The following is an 18399-nucleotide window of genomic DNA, read 5'->3' on the forward strand; positions in this document are numbered from 1 at the left end:
AATAATAACTTTATCTGATTTAAGAGCTAAACTGGATAAAAACTCTGAGAATTCAGAAACAAATTCAGAGTACGGGCCAGGAGCACGGTACACTATAACAAATAAAAGTGGCTGCAAGGTTTTCCAGGTCGGATGTAAAAGACTAAGAACGAGGCTTTCAAATGAATTATAGTCTAGTTTAGGTTTAGGTCTGATTAACAGGCTAGAGTTAAAAATGGCTGCAGCTCCCCATCCTCGGCCGCTGCCTCGAGGAATGTGGGTATTATTATGACTGGGAGGAGTGGATTCATTTAGACTAACATATTCATCTTGACACAGCCAGGTTTCGGTGAGACTGAGTAAATCAATATGATTATCTGAAATTAATTCATTTACTACCACTGCTTTAGACGATAGAGACCTGATATTTAACAGTCCGCATTTAATTCTCCTGTTTTGTCTTTCTGTCACAGAAGAGGTTTTAATTTTTATGAGGTTGTTATGCACAACTCCTCTTTGTTTAATTTTAGATCTAGTCGGATCTAAGTCGGGGGACAGACACCGTTTGTATAAAACTATGAAAACTATGGGTGGGTAATTGCACTACAAGCTCAGAGAAGCGTATAGGACTGCGACTCTGAGTCCTGATCTCAATGTTGTTGTCAGGGATTTGAATTACTAATAAAGTTTGCCAGGTTCCTAGAAATGAGAGCAGCTCCATCCAAAGTTGGATGAATGCTGTCTCTCCTAATAAGACCAGGTTTTCCCCAGAAAGTTTGCCAATTATTAACGAAAACCACATTGTTTGCTGGACACCACCTGGACAACCAGCGATTAAATGATGACATGCGGCTAAACATGTCATCAGTGGTCAGATTTGGGAGGGGTCCAGAGAAAACTACGGAGTCCAACATCATTTTTGCATATTCACACACCGAGGCAATATTAACTTTAGTGACCTCCGATTGGCGTAACCGGGTGTCATTTCCGCCGATGTGAATAACAATCTTACTGAATCTACGTTTAGCTTTAGCCAGCAGTTTTAAATTTGATTCAATGTCGCCCGCTCTGGCCCCAGGGATACATTTGACTATGGCCGCTGGTGTTGCTAACTTCACGTTCCTCAGAATAGAGCTGCCAATAACCAGAGTTTTATCCTCAGCGGGTGTGTCGCTGAGTGGGGAAAAGCGGTTGGAAACGTGAACAGGCTGGTGGTGAGCCATGGGTTCGGCTTGGAGCTGCGCCTCTGGCGAACAGTTACCCAACCTCCCGGCTGAATGGGTGTTACCGGAGGACCGCTAGCGGAGGCTATGCTATGTGGCTCTGTACCGGCTACAGGGGACTGGCTAACTACCGCAGCTACTGAATAGTTTTCCATGGTGCGGAGCCGCGCTTCTAATTCACTAAGCCTTGCCTCCAACGCAGCAAATAAGCTACACTTGTTACAATTACCACTGTCGCTAAAGGAGGCAGAGGCATAGCTAAACATTTGGCAACCAGAGCAAGAAAGAGCAGAGGGAGAAGCCATCGCTAACTGTTAAGCTAATGTAGCTACCAAGGCTAGTAACGTGCAGACAACAGCTAAGAGATTAGCAGGGAAGTCGTAAAAAGGAGGAGAGCTATAAGTGCTTAAACAGAACTAGTGTGGGTTAAGACTTGAAGTAGATGTTAAAGCAGCTGAAGTGAGAAAGCAGAAAGCAGGCTAGTAGAATTCACTAGAGCAGTACAGAGACGCTGTCACAGAAACACCGGAAATGACACAACGCGCTTACCGCAATACGTCAGCACGTCAGCCATACCAGTACCATACCAATAACTAATATGTTGTGGCATTTAGGCTCATAGTACTCCAGACAACTTGACCATAGTTGTTCAGGCTCGTGCCAGCTGTTGTTGGAGGAAGGTGGCAGGCTTAGGATTGGATAACTTTGTCTTTGGAAGGTATTGACTCTTTGTTCCAATGCAAATTGAGTTTTAAAAATCAGAAATGACAGTGACCAACAACACACAACCAAGCAGAGCCATAAAGGGTGATACAAGACGAGGTTTGATGTGAGAAAATAATGGATGAGGTTAAGGCATTTCCTCATGAGCCTTTTTGGCACATTTATTATCTCTCCTGTAATTACCAATAGACGAAAGAAGGAGAGAAAAAAGAAAGGCTACAGCGTGCTTGATTATTAACTATTTGCTTATAGTCACTTTACCTCATGATCTCACCATACCATGTGCTACAGCTGCTATGGTTGCAAGGTTATCTACCATGCATAAATTACTAAAATGAAAATATGTTTGAGGTATGAAAATGAATGGACGCCTATCAGCTAAGAAGAGTATTATTTTCCATTCATAGTGTTGCATTGGTCATTGGTGCTACAGTAGTTTGTCTTGGACAGAGATAATCATTTCCTATAGGAGACATGCCATGCAGATACATACTGGTTTTGCTGTACATGCAGTTCAGTGTATTAATCAGTCCAGTTTTATGGGCTAAAAGCAGACATGGATGTTCAGACTCTTGTATAGAAATTGGTGGCTTTTTGCACAGTATATTTGATACCTCCCACACATCATCACCCTCCAGCCCACACACACTCTGATAAACATGTCCAGCATACACTCAAACAGCAGAACTGAAGCAGTCATACTTGTGAGCACACACACACACACACACACACACACACACACACAGCCCTGTTCAGCTGCCTACAGATATGTGAGGTTGTACTCCAGAACATCAGCTCTACCTTTCAGATGATGCAGAATCACTAGTCACTTAACACACACAACTGAATCCATTTCACCAGTGAACGTTCCTTTTTTTATGCAAATAGAGAATTATTGACCTGGGAAAAGGATCTTTGTGATTAACTTAAGTTGCAAGATTTTGTCCTCCCCTGATGTGATGATTACTCACATTTGTTCTACAGACAACAATTTTACACAGTGCAGGCTTTAATGGGCTATTTTAGGTTTCTTTGATTGGCATTGTATCATCTATCATCAGTGTCGAAATGAAAAGAAACATAGATAAATTAAGGCTGATTGGCAGCCTCCATTCGTTTCTGTGCTGCAGTGCATCAGTACTGCTCTGGGTCAGGTTTGGCAGAAAAGCCGCCGATTACTTGACAGCACAAAACAAGAAATGACTCTTCCAGTAAACACATTTTTATTCCAGTTATACTTCCCCGACAGCATGTTTTCAACTACATCTACATTTTATCCAAGCAGATGTACAGAATGAAAAGTTGTCATCGGGCAGAAAGGCCCCTTATGATACATTAGGTAGTTTATCAAATGATTGTTATTACTGATTCATTAACAAGTAAGCACTTGCTTGCACTTCATGGTGAACTCTTGATTCACCAGCAGAGCAATTTCATAGGAGATGTGTTTGGATTTCACCATGTCAAACTAAAGACAAAAAAATGTCATTTGGGTCTTATTAGTTTTAACCATTACCCGCCTCCTCATGTCTACCAAGGTGAGGGAGATGTTTGTGGAGGTCAGCAGTCCTCTGCAGCTATAGCTCTATCTCTCTCACTGCAGCTCTGTGTGGCATTATCACATTCGTTAAGCCATGACTTTGGAGTGATCCAGTCATCTAAGGGATGTGAGCACACACTGTGTGTCATGTGAAACTACATCACATCACTAAAGATAAAGATGCTGTGACTTTAGTGTAGGCTTTGGTGTAGATGTGAAATGCTGACATGACTGCCACCTGAAACTGGATTTACCAAACTCCTTCATGCTAATGTCTTTGCTACATGCTCCTCTGTGTCTCACTGTGTGTGTGTGTGTGTGTGTGTGTGTGTGTGTGTGTGTGTGTGTGTTTGTATGCAGGGTGTGTATGCAGTGGGGAATTTCCAGCCCAGTGAGGATCGGTCCAGAAGTCGAGCACCTACCCCAACCCTGAGAGAGCCCCCCCTCTCCTCCCTACCCAATGTCAGCCAGTCAGCAATTAGCAACAGCCACCAAGGTAAACCATTCCTGTCAGGTGTATTTTAGAATTACAGATAACATCACCCTGACATGCCAAGTACTGGAATAAATTTCCAGAAAAAATGCTGTACTTATATGACATAAACAGAGGACCTTGTAGTTTAGCTTTATGTCCCAAAAGTCTGAGTTTGGACATTCTAATGCAGATAGTCACAATGAAATAACGTTCTACAGAGTGAAATGCCATAAAAACAAAATGAACATAGAAAATACATGTTTGCCTTGTCACTACCCTGAAACAGCTAAAAACAGAATAAAACTTCAGGTAAATGCTTACCTTCTTAAAATGTATATTTGTTTACTTTTTGACAGTTTTTTGATCTAACCTAAAACTAAAAACATGGCAGGTATGTGCCATGACAGGTATTTTTTTTTTTTGTTGTTGTTTTTTTAGCTTAGCTCATTTACTTAAATCAACTTGTTGAACCCATGGATGTATTATAAGATTTGGATATCAGACTCCCAAATCGTGCCTATTCAGTCCAGTGACAATTGCTCACCTGGAGCTTTCATTCCCCCTCGGCCCATAGACTTAACACTGTGATTGTTAAATCACTTTTCTTGGTTTAAGGAAAGACTTACAAATAAAAAATCTCCATGGTTCAAACTTCATAATAATCTCAGGGACTTGCCAGAGATAGTTACTATCTGTGGACCCCCTATCCCGTCAGTGATGGGATACAGTGAAGAGCCTGGGGAAGGTGTTTACATGCTCCGTTGGATTAATCTAGGAAACCCATTAGGCTCTGCGGAAGTGAAGATCTGTGAACAAATCGTGACTTCTGGTGAAGTTCAAATCCTGACGTAGCATTCATCAACACACCCACTGGCCTGTGATGATCTACGAAGTCCAATTAACTACAGTGGAGGGCTTTGAGATGAACAGTAGCCATCAACCCTGTGAACGACTGGGCCTGCTCTGGAGTGTCATTAACATTGCTCTCTACAGTCACCAGACCAAGTTCAGGCTTCCCTTCAGCATCGTGAGCGAGGAGTTCATAGAGGCCCATATGAGAGATGTGCTCCAGTACAGCAACTCTAAGGGCCCTAGCACACGAAGCCGACTGTCGGCAGCTGGTCAGTCTTCAGTGAGCGTCTGTTGCCCTAGTTTTTGCGGTGTATCCTGCATCGTTGGCACTATTCAGCTCATGTCAGCCATTGTCAGCTGTTTCTTTCTTCTTCTTTTTTTGCATATTTAGCATGTTAAAACAGCTTTAGATGTAGCAGAGTCTTTTTTTTAATGCCACTGAGCTCTTTAGCAAAAACAGTTGGAAATTGTTTGTGTTATTGTTTGCTAGCGCATTGTAGATATCTTTTGTTGTTTCAACATCAAATTGTATTGTTAATATACTAACTGGCTAACTAGCACGTTGAATCCATCCTGTTGGTCTTACGGTTTCCCTTTTTGAATGACTAATACAGACCACCGCCACCTGCTGGTGCGGAGAGTTATTTCCTCTCATGCAGGCTCAGGACATACGTTCTAGCTGGCCGTTGGCTATAATGTTTGCGGTGTGTCAATGTGAGGTGACACAACAGTTGCCCTTTGTTGCAAGTAGTTCTTTGATGTCTGTTTGGGGTGATTGGGCCTTAACAACCCCAGAGTTTTACATGCAAGCATCGAGGTGAGAACACTGAGGTAGTGGAGGGCAGAGGAAGCTCTAGACAAGTCAGACTGCTTAACATTGTTCTGATATGAGCTGTGACAAGAGAAAGAGACCTGGGCTAGGCAGTGGCATTGTGGTGTGCTATGACCAAGCCCAAGACAAGTAGAGGTGAAAATCTGCACAGAACCCTCACACTCCTAGGTCTCTGGTAGAGGACCTGAGCTTCAGGATGATACAGATACCATTCTAAGGTATATATACATATATGTATGTAAGGGGTAATGTATAATGAGCTGGTGAATACTGGGAAAATAACTCCCGACAGGGGAATAGAACCCCGACGCGCAGCAACGCTGGGCTACATAGCAACGGTCATTACACAGTAATATCAGACCTCTGAATGCCGCGACTGACCAATCAGAATACAGCATTTAATAGAGCCATGTAATAAATATATATATGACATGACAAAGCCTTGAGTTGACTGAACTAGTTGATATCCAGCTTTGCAGTACCACTTACCCAGACGACCAGTGTTAGAGTTAGTCAAGCCTGATAACAAAAAGATATCCTGGGTAAGTTGAACTGGCTTTGTAGTACAGGCCTCAGGTGTATATTGCTGATACTATTTTAAACTGGCTTTTTTGACTTCAGATGCAGAAATACAGTTTATTTGCATAGAAATACTTGGATGGAAACCCACTTTTTCAGAATTTAAGCAGATGAAACTTAAGCAGTCAGTTGTGGTCCTACTTGTCTGATGTCCGATGCTCATACTATAAACCTCAGTTGTTTTCACAGCCAAGTAGTGTTAAATGTTTAGATTCAGTCATCTTTTATTTTCTTTTAATTGTTAGAATGATGAATTCCAGTGAGTACACTTAGTTAAAATCATCCCTTTTTAACTTGACATTAGCAGTATGACCTCTCCTTGTTATTCACACACAGGTCACCACACCCTGGCTCCCAGCCAACCAGAGCCCATCATTACCAGGACCTCTTCCCACACTCTGTCCCCCAACCAACCAGAGCCTATCTTGACTCGAAGCGCCTCCTACCGAGAACCGTCCCTGTCCAGTCTCAAGAGAGCCAGTGCTGAGGTGGAGGTGATAACTCCATCCAGTCCCCTGGGCAACCATGAAAACATGATGACCTTCAGTAGCAGCACACTGCCAAGGTAAATATGTTTAGTGGAGTCTTTATCCGAAGAGTTGGTTTAGGAGAGAAAACAAGGTGCTAGAACTTGCTTACCCATAATACATCACATATAACTGTCACATACTGCTCCACCTGTTGAAGGCTATTTTGCTATTGGCCTTATTGCTCTATTTCAGAGATAGAAGACAGCATTTCAGAATGCTGTTTTAGTTCAGTTAATTACCACCTGGCCTAATTAGCTGCTTATTGTTTCAACATGTGTGTTCAGAATGCCTCATGCATGTATGTGATTGGGCAAGTGAAAAATATATATGATGGCCCCAGACATACTTTCAGCATGTCCTTCTACCATACATATATATATATATACTGTATATATATAGCAGGGCTCGACAGTGCGAGCGTTTCACTCGCATTTGCGACTAAAAATACGTGTGTGCGAACTGTAAAAAATATTTAGGGGCACATGTGCACATAAAAAAATCAGCCTACGCAGCCTATATTTTTGTCAATAAAAAAAATATGATAATCTAACCGCAAATGTTGGAGGAACTCCAGCAGCCTTCCCTCTTCCCTCTTCCCCGTGTAATGCGGTTATGGGCGGTTTTCCAAGCCACTGTTGGCACAATGAATATAAGTCCCACTGTCGGCAGCGTGGAAATAAGTGTGGAGGAGATGGACCGGGTGGATCTCCGGGGAAGCCTGCTCCGTTCTCCCCGTAGTTCAAATAATTTCAACTCTGAGCGCAGCGCTCGGGCGGAAAATCAGAGCGGTGCGCGACGCCAAGGGTAGCGGTGCCGCTTTGTCAGGTGTTGCTGCCCTCTCCATAGACAAACAATGGGACAGCCAGCGCAAAGCGGTTTTACAGCTGATTATGTGTAGAGGCCTTAGGGACCGTTCGCCACGGTACCGCTGCTGGGCAGGGTGGAAATAAAGCCCTTTTCACACAGAGTGCGTAAAGCGCAGACCTCCGCCGACGAACCCATTCATTGTGTATGTGCTACCGCGGCGCAAGAGCGCACCGCTCTGCCACCAAGCTGAGCGGCCTGTGCTCGAATTGAATTTTTTTTTTTATTTCACCGCAACGCGCTGTGACGACACCTTGGCGCCGCGTGTCCAATAGCAGAGAAGAGCCTGAAGTAGACCCGAAAGCGGTCACCATGGAGCTGTAGCTCCTAAACGAGCCTGTACTCCCCCAAATCCTGTCCTCTGCGCCCTACCCCGCGGTGGGCGCCTCGAAAGCTCTGTGTGAAAGAGGTTTTAAGTCCTGCAGAGTTTCAGAGGACCTGGAGAATGTTTTAGGATAGTAATAACATTATATAAGATAATCATATTGCAAAGATAATATATATAAGATAATAACATTAAAGACAAAATTAAATTGCAATAGGCCTACTTTTCCAAAACTTGATGATTTTACCTTTCTGTACATTTTGTATACAAATTCATTAAATAATTTTGCTTGTAAATGTCTATTTGCATCACGTTTATTACGGGAAACACATTATTTGATCAATTTACATTGTGCCCCTAAAGTTCTTTGTGTGCTCCTTACTTTTTCAACTTAGGAGCACATGTGCTCCTTGGGAAAAAAGTTAGCGTCAAGCCCTGTATACATATATATTTTAAATGTATTTATTTATTAATTTATTTATTTTTGCCTCCATGCCAGCGATAGCTGTAGCCGGAGGCATTACGTTTTCTGGTTGTCCGTACGAACATATGTACGTCCCATTTTCGTGAACTCGATATCTTATGAGCACCTTGAGGGAATTTCCTCAAATTTGGCAGAAACGTCCACTTGGACTCAACAACAAACTGATTAGATTTTGATAGTCAAAAGTCAAGGTCACTGTGACCTTGTCTGTCTCATTTTTGTGAACATGATATCTCAAGAACACCTTGAGGGAATTTCTTAAAATTTGGTGCAAATGTTAACTTGGATTCAACAATGAACTATTAGAGTTTGGTCGTCAAATATCAAAGGCCAAGGTCACTGTGACCTTGCATCCATCTCATTCTCATTAATGTGGAATCTCACCTTAAGGGAATTCTTACAATTCGGCACAAATGCCCATTTGGCTGAAGAATAAACTGACTAGAATTTGGTGGTTGAAGGTCAAAGGTCAAGGTCAGTTGACCTCACAGAATATGTTTTTGGCTCGGATATAATAATGACATGATGAAATTTTATATCCAAAAAGTCAAAGGTCAACCACTGCGACATCATAATATTCTAAAAAAAAAACCTCTTTCCTGGCCGTTACTTACCAGACATTTCGTCAGATACTGAATTGGTGACACTGATCTTGGGTGCACCTTGATCTGTGGCTGTGCTGCCTGCTCTCTCCAGTTTTACGCCAGGCTCGGCTCCTTTCAAAGACTCCTTGCAAAGCACTCCTCCGGGGTTTTTTCTGACCTAATTGTATTGCAGAGTTTTGTACAGTGGCGACCGGATCTTTGCTCTCAAACCACAAAAAAATGTGATGGCACAACAGTCTCCTTCAGTACATTATTCTATGCTTTTTTTTTATTTTCACATTAGCTAGTCATCCTGTTTAATTTGTCTTCTGATTAAATCGGAACCGTTGAAACAAGTTGTAGGAAGCCTCTGCAAGTAATTGGTTGCTGGCAGACACTCTGTGCTGCAATAAAATGGTTAATCAGCAGTGCCGTGCACTGTAGAGCCGATGCGCTGCTGGTTCTGCCGGCCTGAATAGAATATAATGTCTATAGCCTTACTGTTGTGTACAGCCTTTATAGACTGAGCTGAGTAGTGATGCGCGGGTCGACCCGTAACCCGCGGGACCCGCAAATGGACCTGCGGGTCGGGCAGCAGTGATCGTCTGTTAAATCGGTCTGTAAATGATATTTTGACATTATTGGCTATTACTGTCATGGCATCCGAAGGTACTGATGCGTTGAGCAGGTGACAGTCCGCGGTCGTTTTCAAAACACACTTGTGTCACGCACTCCAAAAGAAACTTGTTGAAACTTTAAACAATAATTTATTGTACAAAACGGGGGAAACAAACGTTGACAAAAACGGTTCCATAATTCATATTAAATTCAAAAGATAACGAAAAAACAGCTACAAGTTAGAGGGAATAGTGATAAAGTGGTAAAACTTGGCATTGATCCACAGCCTCAGACGGATGCGCTCAAGCGTGCCGTGCGCACAAGCTCAGTTGGTAGGCGATACTATATTTTAACATTTTTAACAATGCAATTTAAAAGTTTTTATTTTTATTGATAACCTACATTTACCAACAACAAAAAGACTACATTTAGCACCAAAAAAATATGTAAAAAAAATAAAAAATAAAAAGTAAATAAAACGAATATTGAATACCAAATTTTCATAACGAATACCTACCCATAGAAACGAATATTCGAATATCCGAATATTTGGGTACAGCCCTAATGAAATGGTGATTACATTTGGATGCTCTGACTGTGAGAATAGAGGAACAAACTTTTATGTCTTGTACTCTTGGCCTTTGGGTGGGTGAAAAGCTAATTGATTGAGTCCATTTAGCCAACCTCTTCATTCAGCAGCCTATATTCGCTATACTATAGCTACAAATTGTGACTGAACAGCTTGTCTTGTCACAGCTTTCAGTCCTCTGTGGTCAAATCCTGGAGGAAGTATCATATTAAATATGTTATTTAATCTACATGACCAGACCATTTAAGTAAGTAGCTTATTCACTGTTTACATAATAATTAGGTCTACATATGGTTTATTAATGGTGTATTGAACACAGTTGACTCAGTCCGACCATGTAGAACCTAATTTTATATTGGGATATAAAAAGAAATTGTGTGTGTTTAATTTCCACAGCTTTTCTACAGCTCTTCTATTACCATGAGCAATCTGTCTGTTCCCCTGTCATCTTTGTCTGTGGTAGAAACACTGAGGGAACAGGAAAAGGGATTTCAGATGTGATAAAATTGATTGTTCATCTGAGAAAGAAGTGCAAAGGTCTGTGTGGGTGTAATTGAGAAGACAACAATGAAATTCTTGCAAAAGAGCACCACACTAAAACAGCACATATATACACACAGGGCTTCGTGGAGCATGGCAGGGTTTCTGACATACGCCTGGGACATACACAGCTGTTTGAGTAACTCACCGCGGACCTGAATGCACCAAATTTAAAAAGAGAGGGATAGTAATTGTATGTGCCATGAAACACAACATGGGAGTTGAGTTTTTTAATTAAAAAATGTGAAAGACAGAGAGAATCAGTGAAAATGGCTTTTGCACTGGGTCATTTTCTCTTTCTCAAAATGCTGAAGTTCTGTGGTACACTGCACCGATTTTGAAAGAGAGGGCAAGAGGGGATTGATTCATCATGACTGGTGTTCTGCCACACTCCAGACACCTGTTACCAAATTCCTCAAAATTTCCAAGTCAATCCAAAATTCAACCATTTACAGTATGTGTACCAGCTACCAGTGTAACAGTAGTCTCACATAGCCAGACCTATCTCCACAGCACTGTGTTAGTGCTAAAGAAAGGTCAGGAAGCATACATGATCATTCTGCTATAGAGGAACACAATGTTCTGGGTCGTTTGTATTTCTTTAAACTAATCACAATCGTTTTTGGCAGCACTAAGCCAATAATGTAGTAATGGTGCCCTTGCAAAAAGGTAGCATGCAGATAGTGAAAAGGGAGGAGAATGCTGGTTTACATAGACAGCCAATGGCGGGCTTATACCCACAGTCTCAATTGGCTGAGTCAGACTAGTGTAACAGTTGCGGTCTGCGTTGTGTTAAATGAGTGCCAAAGATGGCAGCTGTCCAATCAATCACAGATTTATTGCACAGTCTGGGGATGGTGGATGAACACACACAATGCATGCATTCAGTTAGAGCAGTCAGTGGCCTGTGCACGCGCTAAATAATACAACATGTATGTCATTCGTAAGTGCTATATCGTAGGCAACTGGACTTGCTTACGTTTCTTGAAGACGTTTCGCCTCTCATCCAAGAAGCTTCTTCAGTTCTAAATGACTGGTACAAAGTTGCAGGCTATAAACCCTGTGTGGGTGGGAACACTTGCAGAGCCGTAGGGGTCACGTGAGCTTTTAGTTTCAGAGTCGTTAAGACTGACTGAGAATCTTCACCGACAAGTTGCCATTCAATTTGGGAAGAATGCCCTTCGACTGGTACGGGAATTTGAAAGAACATCTAGGAAGCTGGCTGACTACAGGAACCACCTGCGTTTCAACCTGAGATGCAGGCAACACAGGTTCATCCCTAACAGCCTACGCTTGGGTTCCACCGTGAAAGGACACAAGGCTGCAACTATCCTTCAGAGGGCCCAGAACCAGCTGCTCAACGAGAGAGTGAGACAGATTCACTTCACCATCGATGCACTTAAATCCAAGACGGAACAGATATTAGAAGAACTGACAGCACTTCTACCCAGGGAGGTCCTGGAAGATGTCTCCAAGTTTGTTGAGAAGGCACAGGCTTCGCAACACTCCAAAGGGAAGGAACGACAGACACGAAAATTCCTGACACTACAGTCCCGTCATAACATCTCTAATAGAACAGACGTACTGACCTGGAGAAACAAGGATCACAGCACAGCACATCCGGACATACATGAGAAGTGGGTAAAAAACTTATCGGACAGAGAGCTCACTCAACCGGAAAAGGATGTCCTGACCAAGGGACTGAACACCAGAACAGATACCAGTGGTAGATCTTATTTCAGCAACAGAGACAGCCATCAGAAACAACGAGCTGGCAGACACAGAGGCAGAACAACTGAGCTTAAAGGTATCAGCCGCTCTCGCTGGAGCAAAAACACCACCTTCCAACCTCACCATCGAGGAAAGGAAGGCCCTGGCATCACTGAGGAAAGACTGGAACATCACCATCTTGCCGGCAGACAAAGGGAGATGCACAGTGGTGCTGAAGACAGCGGATTACCATGCCAAAATCACTGCTCTGCTCAGTGACACAGCCACATACGAAACACTGAGGCGTGATCCTACCAGTGGCTACAAAAAGAAGGTCATAGATTATCTACAAAAACTGGAAAAGGACAAAATCATTGACAGACCACTGTATTATCGACTGTACCCTGGTGAGGCCACCCCATGCATCTATGGACTCCCCAAGATACACAAGGAAGGAGCACCACTCAGAACCATCATCAGCGGCATCAACTCAGTCACGTACAACATCTCACCTAGCTATGATCTTAGCTCCATTGGTTGGTAAAACTCCACACCATGTAAGGAACTCTCAGGATTTTACCAACAAGACCAGAGAGATAACACTGGACTCTGACGAAACTATGGTATCATACAATGTCACTTCACTTTTCACCTGCATTCCCACCAAAGAAGCAGTTAAGACAGTAAGGAAATGTCTGCTACAAGACAGCTCCCTTCCAGTCAGGACCAACTTCACCCCAGACCACATTTGTGACCTGCTGGACCTTTGTTTGACCACCACCTATTTCAAGTACAGCGAGGGTTTCTACCGACAAAAGCACGGCTGTGCTATGGGCTCACCGGTGTCCCCTATAGTGGCCAATCTTTTACATGGAAGATGTGGAGAAGAGAGCGCTGACCACCTTTACGGGAACTGCTCCTAGCCACTGGTTCAGATGACACCTGGGTCAAAATCAAAACTGAGGAAGTGGAAACCTTCACGGAACACATTAACGCAGTGGACCCCAACATTAAATTCACACGGGAGGATGTCAGAGGAGACAGTCTACCCTTCTTAGACTGTGCAGTGCACATTGAAGAGGACAGAAACCTAAACATAGAGGTGTACAGAAAACCTACACACACGGACCAATACCTGCTGTTTGACTCTCACCACCCACTGGAGCACAAATTGGAAGTTATCAGGACACTGAATCATCGGGCTGAAAACGTGCCCACTAGAACAGAGGGGAAGGTGAAGGAACAGAAACACATCAGGGAAGCACTTAAAACCTGTGGCTATCCCAACTGGGCCTTTGCAAAAACCTCAAAAAGACCCAGAGCAGACAGAGAGGAAGAGACACAAAAACATAACAACATTGTCATTCCTTATGCCGCAGGAGTGTCTGAGAAACTTAGGAGGATTTTCAACAAACACCACATCCCTGTGCACTTTAAACCCAGCAACACACTGAGACAGAAACTTGTCCACCCCAAGGACAAAACACCCAGACATAAGCAGATTAATTTAGTGTATGCAGTTCAGTGTACCCAGGAATGCACAGATTTATACATTGGGGAGACAAAACAACCACTCCACAAGCGCATGGCACAGCACAGGAGAGCCAGCTCCTCGGGTCAAGACTTGGCTGTCCACTTACATCTACAGGAGAAGGGACCCTCCTTTGAGGACAGCAATGTGCACATCTTGGCCAGGGAGGAAAGATGGTTTGAAAGAGGAGTAAAAGAAGCCATCTGCGTCAAGCTGGAATCGTTAAACAGAGGGGGTGGCTTACGACACTACTTATCCCCTACCTACAATGCAGTCCTGGGATCCCTCCCCAGACGACTTCACACCCATTCCCCCCTGGTCCCACCTGACCCTAACAACTCACATGGTGGCCAGGTGGGTCAACGACTCACATTGTGACCTTAACAACTCTGAAGCAAAGAGCTCACATGACTCCTACGACTCTGCAAGGGTTCCCACCCACACAGGGTTTATAGCCTGCAACTTCGTATCAGTCATTTAGAACTGAAGAAGCTTCTTGGATGAGAGGCGAAACGTCTTCAAGAAACATAAGCAAGTCCAGTTGCCTACGATATAGCACTTACAATTACCATGACCTGGATGACTGAGAATCATCACCAACATCATGTATGTTAGTTAGCTGCCATATACAACGCAGGGTACACACTGGACAGGTTGCCAGACTATCACAGGGCTGACACACAGAGACAGACAACCATTCACAGTCACACGCATGCCTACGGCCAATTTAGAGTCACCAATTAACTTGCATGTTTTTGGACTGTGGGAGGAAGCCAAGGTACCTAGAGAAAACCAAGGCTTACACGAGGAGAACATGCAAACTCCACTCAGAAGGGCTCCCCCACCCCCTGGTTTGAACTTTCAACCCAGGAACCCTTTTGCTGTGATGCAACAATGCTAACCACTGTACCACTGTGCCTCTGCAATTACATCAAATGCTAGCTGGCGGTGGGGTTTCTATGCCACTGTGCTGAGCAGAGTTGGGTATAACGCGTTACAAAGTAACTCGCTGATAGACAGGACAGATTCAGGACTTGAGTTACAAAGTAACGCGTTAGAGTACTTTGATTACTTTTTGCAGTAACGAGTAACCTAACGCGTTAGTTTGCTGTTTGAGTAATCAAATACTTGAGTACATTTTCAAACAAGCCATCAGTTACTTCCGTTACTTTTAGAACGCTGGTCCTTCAGCTCCGAAACAGCAACGACTGTCTTTTGGTTAGAAGTCATGAAGCTTGTGGCTAGCTACGTGGTAGAAAAAATGCTGCCATAGTCTATGGTGGAGTCTAAAACATTCAGCAGGATCGCCAGTAAAATCCCCACAACTCAATAGATGGAGGAGGACTCGCTGACAGACAGGTCAGACTCAGGACTTGCATTATTGCCTGATACACACTACACAACTTTTCTGCCCGTTCTGAAAGTCACTATGTCACATTGCACGATTGTGGAGTCTTAAAATCATGCCGTGACTTGGCCGACACACCTGACACACTACATGATGGTACTCACCAATTATCCCCGCACCGCTCGTCTTTCATGTCATCGGGTTATTCTTGTCCTATTTTTATTACTTTTACTATTATTTGAGTCACTGTGTCTGTTCATGTGCCAGCTGAAATGTTGTTGTAGTCACCTAAAAGCATCAGCAGATGGCAGGAGCTACATTTGAAGTACTGTATGCAAACCTTCAAGTTACTGAATCCTCCACAGCTAGTTCCCACAAATGTTTCACAATAAAAGGCTATTTAGAAAATGGAGGGATTCTCTCAGCCGAAGTTATAAGGGGCTTTTAATTTGAAATAAATTCAGGAAGTGTTGAGTTTGAAATGACGATGCGATGTGTTAACTTTATGAAGACAACGGGAGTGGACAAAAAGTAAAAATATAAAGATACAGAGGGATTAATAATGGACCGTCTATAATGTAGCCTGTTTCAAATGAAGCTGATAAGCTGGTAGCCTCTGCAGTTGTGGTGAGTAAAAGCCCCGTCACTATTTGTTAATGTTATTACTTTATGTCCGTCTCAATTATGAAGAAATAACATTATTTGCTAGCTTGATGCTAATGGCAGTACTCACTGGGTTGACAAAGTGCCTCTGCTGTTTCACACCATCATTTCCCCCTTTTACTCTGTGTGGTAACATCCCTAGAAGAAATATTAAAAACGCTGGGGTTGTTGTTGTCATACAGTTGTCTATGTTCTGTGTTTCTACTGGTCAAAGTGACGGCTGTGATGGGAGAATTGGATCTCAGTGAAGGGCAAGTGGTCCATAACTTTAATTTTGGAGACAAAAAATGTAGGCTAAGTGCCCTGTGGTCCATTGCCCAATAGGACATGTAGAATATTCAAAAGTACTTTAAAAGTACTTGAGCTACTTTTCTCAGGGAGTAACGTTGGAAGTACTTTAAAAGTACTTGAGTTACTTTTCTCAGGGAGTAAATTTGTAAAGTAACTGGTTACTTTTTAAAAAAAGTAACGCAGTAAAATAATTTGATTACTTTTAAAGTAACCCTTACCCAACTCTGGTCTCCACCGCATGTTCCAACCAGGGAGGTTTGGTTCCGACAGAATTGAATTTATTGAATTGAATTTATTAAAGGATATACCCCTTGAGGTGGACCATCTCATTTTCAAAACTAGCTAGTGAGTGACGTCAGCCAGTGGTTTTGCATATTACCCAGAGGGCGTTTCGGGCAGTGTTGAAGGCTACTTAAAATAGCCCATTTTATGTTCTTTTATAGCCTTTTTATTGTATTTTTGTTGTAGTTTAGCCTATCTTATTGTTGTGGTTGGGGCTGGGCTAGTTTTGTGTGCAACCAAGAGTGTCATATCGTTTAGTGACTTTCCTCAATAGCGAAAAATTGAGGGTCAATTTTATAGCTGTTTGCACACAAAAACATTTGGTTTTGTAATGCAGTGCTGAGCTGAGTCTGTATGATAAGAAGCAGTTATGTCAAGCTATCTGGTAAAACCTCTGATGGAGGTATCTACTTTAACAAACGTTAATGGGTCGGAATAGCAGCGGGCGGAAAAATGGCATCTGTCCGCTGCTAATCCAACCTCCTCTCCGTGGCATCCGCTGGGCAATGTACTATTACTTTATTGTATTTTTTTATTTTAGCTAATCATGTCGCTGTCCCTGCATTACACCAGTTTTAAGATCACTGCATTGGTTCCTCGTGTGTTTCAGGATCAATTTTAAGGTTCTTTTATTAGTTTTTAAATGTATTAACGGTCTTGGGCCATCTTATTTATCTGACCTGCTTTTATCATATCAACCCTCGCGGATCCTGCGGTCCTGTGGCACTGGCCTTTTAATTGTTCCAAAAGTCAGAACAAAAACCCATGGGGAGGCTGCATTCAGCCATTATGGCCCTCACTTATGGAATAGCCTGCTGGACTGCATCAGGACTGCAGAGACTGTTGATGTTTTTAAAAGGAGGCTCAAGACTCACCTTTTTAGTTTGGCTTTTAACTGATTTCTTTAACTCTTTTAATTCTTCTGTTATATGTTATTTTAATTTCTAATGCTTTTAAATGATTTATTTTTAAATCTTTATGCATTTTATTATTATTCAATTTCTAAATCTTCATTTATTTATTATTATTAATATTATTTTAATCTTTAAATCTTTAATTTTTTTTCTAAATCCTTAAATTTGTATGCATTTTATCATTATTTTATCTCATACTTGTTTTATCTTATCATATTGCCTTTTAGTCTTTAAAGCCCCTACAAGGAACTTTCATTTTGAGTTGATTTTGGCGACCCTGTGGACAAAAGCGGTAGTGTTTTGCCGGAATGAAGCCTACATTTCCCATGAGCTCTAGCGCGTATTGTCATATAGACACTTACCTGGCTCACGCATGTGTTTGTTTTGGGGATGAATGAAACAACAAGACGGGAAAACTTTGCCCCCGCTCGTATCAGGGATCCCAGCTCACCACTGCCGCGCCCCAGCTCCACCTCTCCGGTGTAAGCGCCACTGCCGCCAGGGTAAACGCAGCGGTCGGCTGGTAAGGATCAAAGCCTGTTTGGTGAGCACTTCCACGGCTTCTTGGACTGAGTATGGAGCGGTGCCTCGCCTCTTTATTTCTCGGCACTCGCTGGACCCTGTTGACGCCTGGCTGGTACCTGTCGTTGGCCCGGATGAGGTGTTCCAGCCCTGCGGCCCCTGCTCTCCTCGTCCGCGCTGGCGCCGGGGTGAATCTGCGCAACCTGCGGCCTCTGTGTGTGGCTCCCCGGACAGCTAACGCCGTGGACCCGCCCGCTCCTGCCAGGATTGGGCTGGTAAATGCTAGATCGCTAGCGAACAAAATGTTTATCCTGAAGGATTTCCTGACTTCCCGAGGATTGGATTTTCTCTGTGTGACTGAGACGTGGCTGACTGTTGGTGAGTCCAGTGCTTTCACAGAA

General features: G+C 43.0%; 1 protein-coding gene across 1 annotated transcript in view; it reads left to right on the forward strand.

The window, feature by feature from the left end:
- Positions 1-18399, forward strand: part of LOC126408961 (phospholipid phosphatase-related protein type 4-like) — a 96364-nt gene that overhangs the window by 70841 nt on the left and 7124 nt on the right. Inside the window, exons 7-8 of the mRNA XM_050074784.1 lie at positions 3826-3961; positions 6540-6768. Coding sequence (XP_049930741.1) covers positions 3826-3961; positions 6540-6768 — 365 coding nt within the window. The remainder of the gene's footprint in view (positions 1-3825; positions 3962-6539; positions 6769-18399) is intronic.

This window comes from Epinephelus moara, chromosome 21 (genome assembly GCF_006386435.1).
Source record: "Epinephelus moara isolate mb chromosome 21, YSFRI_EMoa_1.0, whole genome shotgun sequence".
NCBI lineage: Eukaryota > Metazoa > Chordata > Actinopteri > Perciformes > Serranidae > Epinephelus > Epinephelus moara.